The 9,412-nt window shown below is 45.8% G+C and overlaps 2 protein-coding genes across 2 annotated transcripts; both read right to left on the bottom strand.

Annotated features, from left to right (window-relative positions):
- Window positions 1-2,804: 2,804 nt before the first annotated feature.
- LAJ45_10682 (uncharacterized protein) lies at window positions 2,805-4,640 on the bottom strand (the record flags this gene model as incomplete). The annotated part of the gene is made up of 1 exon (XM_046120199.1): window positions 2,805-4,640. One exon carries the CDS (start codon window positions 4,638-4,640, stop codon window positions 2,805-2,807), a length of 1,836 nt encoding a protein of 611 aa, XP_045966549.1.
- Window positions 4,641-5,071: 431 nt separating this feature from the next.
- On the bottom strand, window positions 5,072-6,143 carry LAJ45_10681 (uncharacterized protein; the record flags this gene model as incomplete). The annotated part of the gene is made up of 2 exons (XM_046120198.1): window positions 5,072-5,248; window positions 5,298-6,143. The coding sequence occupies 2 exons, from the start codon at window positions 6,141-6,143 to the stop codon at window positions 5,072-5,074; spliced, it is 1,023 nt and encodes a 340-aa protein (XP_045966548.1).
- Window positions 6,144-9,412: the final 3,269 nt, after the last annotated feature.

The following is a 9,412-nucleotide window of genomic DNA, read 5'->3' as shown; positions in this document are numbered from 1 at the left end:
CTGCAATAGATACTCCACTTCCACTGGAGTTATATACACCAACAAGTAGTGGAGAAATTGCTGTGATTATATATGCCAACAATATACAAAAAGTCTACCCTCGAAGTGTATTAGTTTACAACAATATTCTCGATTTTCCAAAAGCTATCAGTATATTAAGTCCCCTTTACGAGCCATTACAATATCCTGTTTTCTTTCCTAATGGTACACCTGGTTGGGACTGCAAATCCGATATCAGTCAAATTCGATGGTATAGAGACAGGCTCACAACAGAGAACCGATTTCTGAGGTTTGGTAGATTGTGTGGAGCATATTTGGTGGATATGTACTCGAGAGTGGAAGATGAAAGATTGGACTATATACGAAAATGATGAGAGAGACAATACAACCAGCAATCTGAAATTGCAGAGGCAGAATGTGATTTACCCATCGAGAAAGGCACAACACTACCGAACTCTTTCCTAAGTTCCCGAGCATGGGCATCGAATCAGGGTGCCGACTCTCTTGCTATCTGTCTGTCAAGAGGCAAACCCTCATTTTTTATCACGATTACAACAAATCCTAACTGGCCAGAAATTAAAGAACGATTAAATCCAGGACAGAATGCCTCAGATATACCAATTATTGTTTGTCGGGTATTTAAAGCAAAGCTAGAGAATGCCATTGCCAAAATTTGGAGTCATTTATGAACAACAGTTTACATTGTTCGGGTTATTGAATTTCAAAAGAGGGGGTTACCACATGCACATGTTGTTATTAAAGTAAGATAATCTAAACCCCAATTTAGGTTAATGCTAAAATTTGTAGGTGAATCCCGAGTTACCTTTCTCAGCTATTGATTCCATTGTCTCCATCGAAGTACCGACAGAAGAGGAAGATGCTGTCCTACGAGAATTGGTTCTACGATTCAATCTACACCCCCAAACACATTTAAATTCTCCTAACAGTCGGTGCAACAAAAATGTATCCTGTATTTGGGGATACCCACAAGCGATTCGGGAAACTACAGAGCTTAATCGATATGGTCGAGTACAGTATAGAAGAAGAAAAGAAGATGATCGATAGCTAGCATCGTATATGCCATTTCTTACGAAACTACTAGAATGTCATGTTAATCTCGATATATGTTTTACAGTTAATATTTTCATGTATCTATATAAATATTGATTTAAACGACCAGATCGAACATTATTTTCTTTCAGTTTTGAAGGACACCAGGAGGTTGATAAGGTCAATGACTATATCAATACGAGATATCTGTCTGCTTCGGAGGCAGGATGAAGGATCCTGCAATAGCATATAACAGATCGATCGCCTGCAGCCAAATCGCTTACAGTTCATCTACCTGTAAGAAACATGCCTCAAATGTATCGAAAGGATTATGGAGAATCTACAGCATCTACTTTGCTTAGATATTTCTCTAGGCCCCGAAATACATTTTCCAAAATTTGACTTATATTCAATATGACGAGAAGTGGATTCTGTACTCGAAGTCGTCAACCACTTTCAAAAATACCGATTTCCTTGAAGAAATATGTAATAGTTATCCAAAGTTTATTGTAAGAGCTAGGAGAAGGAATGAAGCAATAACCCGAATCGATACAGTCCCTCCTAAAACTGGAGAATTATTCTACTTGCGAGCGCTCCTACTGCATCGATCAGCTTATTGTTTCGAGGACCTAAAAATTGTCAATCAAATTACATACTCAACATTTCAAGAGGCAGCAGCAGCATTAGGTCTCTTCGAAAATCAGTTGGAGTGGAAAGAAATTATGGCAGAAGCTGTCCAAAGCTTTTGCAGTCCTAAACAGCCACGATTCCTGTTTGCACATTTCCTGATGAATATTCCAGTGACAGCCATTGAATTGTTCAAGGAATATCAGGAGGCACTCTCGGCAGATTATCTTGACCAATACGATTCCCCGATAATGGTTATGAATGAATGTTTGGAGGGGATTGCAAGACATTTGGCTGCTCAAGTTAGTATGTTGACTCATTTTGGGTTACCCCAACCTCAAAACCTCACAGATGAAATATCTATGGAGACTCTTGCATTTGATAATCGTAGTATCGAACTTACTGAGATGGCAATATTATCTCGGGAACTGTTATTTAGTTAGGGTTAGTTAGGGTTAGTTAGGGTTAGTTAAATGGGGAACAAAGATCTCGAGAAGAGCTGCAAGATGGTGCCGACAGTAAAGGTATTGGGGTACTCAGTTACTGTTTCGCTGTATGATGAAGCTCTTCAGGGCAGCAGCGATGGTGCGCTTATATACATAAGATCGCGCCAAGACGCGGGATAGTATTGTCCCGACTCCGGGTCGGAGTCGGACATTCTATTAGCCCGCTTGCAAGGGTGGGGGTACACCTCATTACAAATACAATGTATTACTAAACTGCCCGTAAATAGAATAGTGTGGGTACACTTACTCAATTAGGGTTAGCCTAGGGTTAGGGTTAGGGTTAGGGTTTCGAGCCTGGTGCTACTATTAAAGTAACCCCCCGAAGGGGACGGTGTTTCGAACACCGTGGTCCAGGTCATCTAGTTGCCTTCCTTTCCGTAGCTCAAGGCTATTGGATTGGATTTGGTCAACATCCGATTCTAACATAACGTTAAAACTGAGTGACTAATCATGTCCTAGAGATATCCACCGTCCCACTAACGGGGGTCACGGGTCTCTCCTACGCAGTGCTAATTTGTTGTTGCCCGGTCAGGGGCTTCAACGGTTAAGCTCCGCATCTCATCGCTCAATAGAACAGCCATAGCCTGTTCGTTGCTGCGAATCTGTTCACGGTCATGACGTTTACTCAGCTCCGCTGTCGTTCGCCTCGCGAAAGGGTACTAGAGGTTGGTACATTATATCGTCTTCATCAGTTGAACTATCGTCCTCCCGTCTTTGAGCGGCGAATAGATCTGCGAGGTCGTTTGCACCCCGGTCAACAATCTCTCTGAAGTCATCAATGTGCATTCGAGAAAGTTTGGCGTTAAGAATAGACACGTCGTCTTGGAGATTACGTGTTCTCTTGTACGATATTACAAACCTTTGATCACGGATGGCTTCTGCGAATGTGCGATCGGTGGTATCCGTCGCTATCAGCTCATTCCATGTCTCCAGTATCGTAGCCTTGACACTGTTAATGTCAACTCCATTCCATACGTCATTGTACTCTGTCTTGAAAATTATCGGGGCGAGCCTTTGTGGTTCAGATTCTTTTTTATCTTTGGCGAGGCCCCATCTCTTTTCGACTTCGTTTTGTGTCCAAGAATGTAACACTTGACGAGGATAGCCACGTGCGGTGAGTAGTTCCACGTACTCTGCTACTGCCGTTTTGTAGAATTCCTTCCGAGACGAGCAGGTGGCTATCCGGGTTAGTTCTCCTTGAAATCCGGCACGTTTTACGGTGATCGGATGTGAACTTTCCCATGGTATGCGCATGAAGTGATTGAAGGGTTTCCTGAAGAGTTTATAGTCCACGCGGGTCTCTCCAGTTAAGATATCGATATCTAAGTCGAGGAATGGACTAGGTCCCTCGCCTTCGCGCATTATGGCCCATTCGACTTGGAGTGTCGGGCCTAGGTTGTGCTTATTCAATATAGCTCTGCATTGCTCCATCGAGTCTGCTTGAATAATAGAAAGGATGTCATCGATATAACGGCAATAGAATAAGACTCCGTTGCCGTTGACATCTTTCTCCAGAAGTTTACTCTGGTTATCGAATTCATATTTCGCTGCATAGAGGTTTGCGACGTCTGGGGAGCAAGCAGCTCCCATGGCTAAACCTTTCTTCTGCGCGTAGAATTTGCCATTAAATTCCATTACGGAAAATTTATTGACTATCGATATTGCACGGTGGATTAAATCACGTCGATTGACTAGATGTTCTGCGAGATAATCCGGGAACTCTTGAAGTAGCGTGTAGACAATGTCTGCAGCGTTACTAGGTATATTGGGGTACATCGCTACGACGTCCCCTGTACATACGTAAATGTTACGTACAGTTCCTCTTGCAGGGAGGTTGACTAACCCCAACAAATCTACGACATCCCGGGTGCTTTGGGCTACCCAAGGGATTGCTTTAGTCGTGTCTTTGAGTTGTACCTGCACCCACTTTGCGAGTGGGGATGTTACCCATGAATGTCCAGGACAAATGGGTCGTATTTTCCAGGGTTCTTTATGGATCTTGGGGATTCCATGGAACCTGGGTACGTCCGCATCATGTTTCCACCTTTTAAGGTATTCATGTTCTTGAGCGGGTAACACCGATTGTGCGGCTTCAATGAAATAATTCATTTCAAGTCCGACTTCGTGGATGGTATTAGCCAACCATTGGAATGATCCAGCAGTAGTAGGGACGTGACGCCGAAGCACCTCGCCATTTACCGCATCCGCATAAGTAATCCAGTCACGAGGACCTTCGTACTCACCGACTCTTACTGGATCTAGTTCATAATAGTTGGCTTTGTCTTGGAGTAATTTTTCAACTTCCGTGACATACCAGTCGCGTCCAAAAATGACCGGGCCTAGGTTTTTATCGCTTCCTTTGATCATCAACTTGTGACTTTCTAGGAATTCAGAGAGCTGCTTCCACCGAGGACGACGATCTCGGTTTATTCTGGTATTGAAGGGTTTGCCGCACATTGAAATCAATGTTTGCCTGCCGCGATTAATACCCCTCTCTAGCTGTTAGCTCATTTTGGGTGGATCTTTTCGTTCCCTAGGGATCTTAAAGTCCGGGTTCCACGTTTCATCATCTTTTTTGTCACTTTTAAAGAAATAATATTTCCAACGCAATCGGTAGGTAAAATCATTATAAGCTTCCGTGAGGAGGTCTTTATTAAAAGTAACTGGATACAAATATTTCATATTGACTCCCAATTCATAGGTTACCCAATCGGGTACCGTGATTCCTTCCTGCACATGTGGACCTGGCCAAAACCGACGAAGATTACTAAATCGATTAGAATTAGCTTTCGCTGCCAGCACTGTGTTTTGTAGGTAAGGGGGGAGCCGAAGTATTTCATCCGGGTAAGAAGAAGGGTTTTCGAAGCTAAATGGGAGAGCTACTAACCTCATCGCTTCGCTTTCTTCTCGGCACCTTTTCCGTCTGTTGAAGGCTTCCTCTTGTGGCTCTTCGTGGACGACGCTGGATGTGGAGTAGATTGGGCTTTCGCCTTCTCTTTTCCTTTTCCTTTCGATTTTTTGATCCCCTGAGGTTTGTTTCCCTTGGGGGCAGCCGGTTTCTTGACCTAAAATTGTAAGCGGCGCAAAGTCAACAAGGGGGTCACCCTCTCTTACATTTTTGGTCTTATGGGCTTGTTTTTTATCCTTCAAGAGGATTCCCTTAATGAGTCGAGAAAGTCTAGCTTCCTCGGACTCAGGGGTTTCCTGTGCCACTCGAAGGATCGTACGCTCCTTGAGAGAAACTTTCTTCTCAAGGAGGTAGTCTTTGTTTGCCTGCCTCGTACGTGCCATCTCAAGGACACGTACTGCCAATAAAGGGGCAAGCGCTAGGGCTGCATCCCTTTCTACCAACAAAAACTGGGGAATCTCCATTTCTCCAGCGATATCCCGTTGGTCTCTCGACTCAGTTGGGGTATCGCCTAGATCCATGTTGACATCCTCCTGTCCCGGGCGCGACCCGTGTTGGAGCTTGGCACTTAGGAAATCTTTTTTAACTGCCGCACGCAGCAGTTCGTCCAGATTTCCCAAGGAGTTTAGGACTTGGAGATATTCGAGCTCTGCCTCTTTCTGCTCGATGATGGTTTGATGCAGTCTGAGGGCGCACTCTTGTTGGATAGCGGCCATATCCCGAGCCGCTTTCTCCCTGAGTTCCGTGGGATATAGGGAGGTGAACTGAGTGCCAACCTTCGACCGTACGATGGGGTTGACTGCAGTCGGGAGTTTCTTCTCGAACAACTGCTTCTTCAGTGCTTTGATGGCGGATTGAACCCCCACGATCTTCGTAGCTGTCTCAAACGCAGACAGCAATACGTCGAAGCATCGCATACGGAAGGAGGGGTGTAGAAGACGTTTGATGTCCTCCATCTTTTCCGCCGGTGCGATGGAGGACAGGAGGTTCGCTAACGGGGAGACGTAGTGATCCTCTGCTTGGTGCCCGTCTTCATCGATTGAGGCGAGCATAGCGGCATGAACCTGCGCCTGCCATTATACTCATTTCTGATGGGGTGAACTTAGGGTTAAGGTTAGCCCCCCCCATCCCCAAAAACACGGAGACCCCTATAGTATGCAGTTCTACGTGCTGTACAGTCCCCTTCACCCACTTCTCCTTTGTTATATAGGGGACGTACGGTTGACTTGCTTTTGCCTCCTAGAACAAGCGTCGTGAAGCGATTGTTTTACCTGTATGGATGCATTGCGTCCTGACCGAAAGCAAGTTTGCACCTGCAATACATACAGGTTTGCAAGGTTTCACTACTTTCTCATGTATAACTCTCACCTCCACAGCCTACACCTTCATAGCCTGGGCTTGCACCACCACCTCTCCGCCAACAAATCCAGATCAGTAAAAAACAATGGAGTCATATATAATTAGCTGTCAACGGTGCACTAATCCCACTAATCTGGGCTCTCCATGCTCCCTGTGGTTTTCACCTACCATGGTTAACCAATCTCTGAAATGACCAATCATGCTTTGCTTATTTGGGTGATCTGAAATACAATATATGCCGTAACCTAGTTCTGATTCCTTGGTCAGTGGCGAATGATATCAAATTTTACAGAATATACTGTGAGGATTCCCCATTCATACCTCAGCTGTTGGTACCTTACCTGCTACTTTGATTACCACCTTCTGCTTGCATCTACTATTAGATTTAGATAACTTTACGAAAACCGATGTAGGAACCAAAGCAATGGCTAGATCGAGTCCCAAATAGCTGTACAACGGAGATTTAATTGACATCTACTTGGTGCCAGATTGTGTACTAAATTACCCTGTATCAATAGCAAGTAGGCACCATATTGTACACTAACTCAAGTAACAAGCCGGAAACGTAAATTTTTACAAAACTGCAACAAAACAAAGCTAAATTGAGGGGAGGGAGACATCAATGCCAGCACAATAGAAAGACCACTTTAGGAGCAGTTAAACAAAAGTGGTCAGCCACCTAGGGTTAGTCAGGGTTAGTCAGGGTTAGTTAGGGTTCTAGTAGGAGAATGTCGGACAGGATTTTGAGGTTGCCCGGGAACCGTCGCCACACAATTCCCAATTCCGTGCTTACGGATTAAATAGGCCGCCCCGAGTCCATCGCCATCGTCAAATATGTAGGTACCGGGGGTGGTGGTCGTGATGGCAGGGGCGTAGGTGGTGGTTGGGGACTGTTGGGTAGGGTAACTCCCTGTGAGTCTTGGCAGCCTGTCCTGCAGCAATTCCGGCGCCGTCACTCATCGGTCAGGTACCACGATCGATGCCTGCATGGTACCGAACGCACCGTCTCAACCTCACGATCATGACGGCGCTCGAAATTTAACGATGCCGAGTTTCCCCATCCTCCGCTTCGATGGAATACATGAATTTCGGATTCTGACCTCCGGGTTACCGCATTGGGCGAATCCCACTCCCTGACTCCGGTGCGTTTTGTTGCACCGAGTCGGATTCCGATCTCCAGCTTACCGCCCGGGTGTGTTTTCTAACAGTAATTCGGATTTCAATCTCGGATCATGATATTCGCAATACTTGAAACCCAATATGTGAGTGACGATCCATGACCGACATTCCATATTGTGTATTGTTGCAGTCTGGTAGGAGAATGTCGGAGAGGATTTTGAGGTTGCCCGGGAACCGTCGCCCCACAATTCCCGATTCCGTGCCTACGGATTAAACAGGCCGCCCAGAGTCCATCGCCATCGTCAAATATGTAGGTACCGGGCGTGGTGGTCGTGATGGCAGGGGGTAGGTGGTGGTTGGGGGCTGTTGGGTAGGGTAACTCCCTGTGAGTCTTGGCGGGCTGTTCTGGAGCACTTCCGGCGCCGTCACTTACCGGTTGGGTACCATGATCGATGCCAGCATGGTACCGAAAGCACCGGCTCAAGCCCACGATCATGACAGCGCCCCAAATTGAACTCAATTTCAACCTCCAACAAATACACATTTCTGTATTACCATTCCAGAGAGATGCTCGTAACCCTAACTACCCACAGCCCAGCTTCAATCTCCACCAAATACACATTTCTGAATTTCAATTCCAGATTACCACTCATAACCCTAACCACCCAAATACAAATGTCAACCCCCATCAAATACAGATTTCTGTATTACCATTCGAGAGGGATGCTCGTAACCCTAACTACCCACAGCCCAGCTTCAATCTCCACCAAATACACATTTCTGAATTTCAATTCCAGATTACCACTCATAACCCTAACCACCCAAATACAAATGTCAACCCCCATCAAATACAGATTTCTGTATTACCATTCGAGAGGGATGCTCGTAACCCTAACTACCCACAGCCCAGCTTCAATCTCCACCAAATACACATTTCTGAATTTCAATTCCAGATTACTACTGATAACCCTAACTACCCAAATACTAGTGTCAACCCCTATCAAATACAGATTTCTGTATTACCATTCGAGAGGGATGCTCGTAACCCTAACTACTCACAGCCCAGCTTCAATCTCCACCAAATACACATTTCTGAATTTCAATTCCAGATTACTACTGATAACCCTAACCACCCAAATACTAGTGTCAACCCCTATCAAATACAGATTTCTGTATTACCATTCGAGAGGTACGCTCATAACCCTAACTACCGAAATACCAGTTTCAACCTCCACCTAATTCAGATTTCTGTACTACAATTCGAAAGGGATGCTCGTAACCCTAACCACCCACAACCCAGCTACAATCTCCAACAAATACACATTTCTGAATTTCAATTCCAGATTACTACTCATAACCCTAACCACCCAAATACAAATGTCAACCCCCATCAAATACAGATTTGTGTATTGTTGCAGTCTCTGGCAGGGCAATCTCGGACCGGATTTCGAGGTTGGCCAAGAACCGTCGCCCTACAATTCCCGATTCCGTGGCTATGGGTCGAACAGGACGCCCCGAGTCCACCCCCATCGTCAGGTATGTGGGTACAGGGGGTCGTGGTCGTGATGGCAGGGGTGGAGGTGGTGGTTGGGAGCTGTTGGGTAGGGTAACTCCCTGTGAGTCTTGGCGACCTGTCCTGGTTCACTCCCGGCACCGCCATTCACCCGGCGGGTACCACGATCGATGCCTGCATGGTACCGAATGCACCGTCTCGAACCCACGATCATGACGGCGCTCGAAATTTAACGATGCCGCGTTTCCCCATCCTCCGCTTCGATGGAATACATGAATTTCGGATTCTGACCTCCGGGTTACCGCATCGGGCGAATGACACTCCTTGACC

This window comes from Morchella importuna, assembly GCF_003444635.1.
Source record: "Morchella importuna strain M04M26 chromosome Unknown Morimp01GS049, whole genome shotgun sequence".
Classification (NCBI taxonomy): domain Eukaryota; kingdom Fungi; phylum Ascomycota; class Pezizomycetes; order Pezizales; family Morchellaceae; genus Morchella; species Morchella importuna.
The sequence above is the reverse complement of the archived record's forward strand: the minus strand, read 5'-3'. Positions and strand labels throughout refer to the sequence as shown.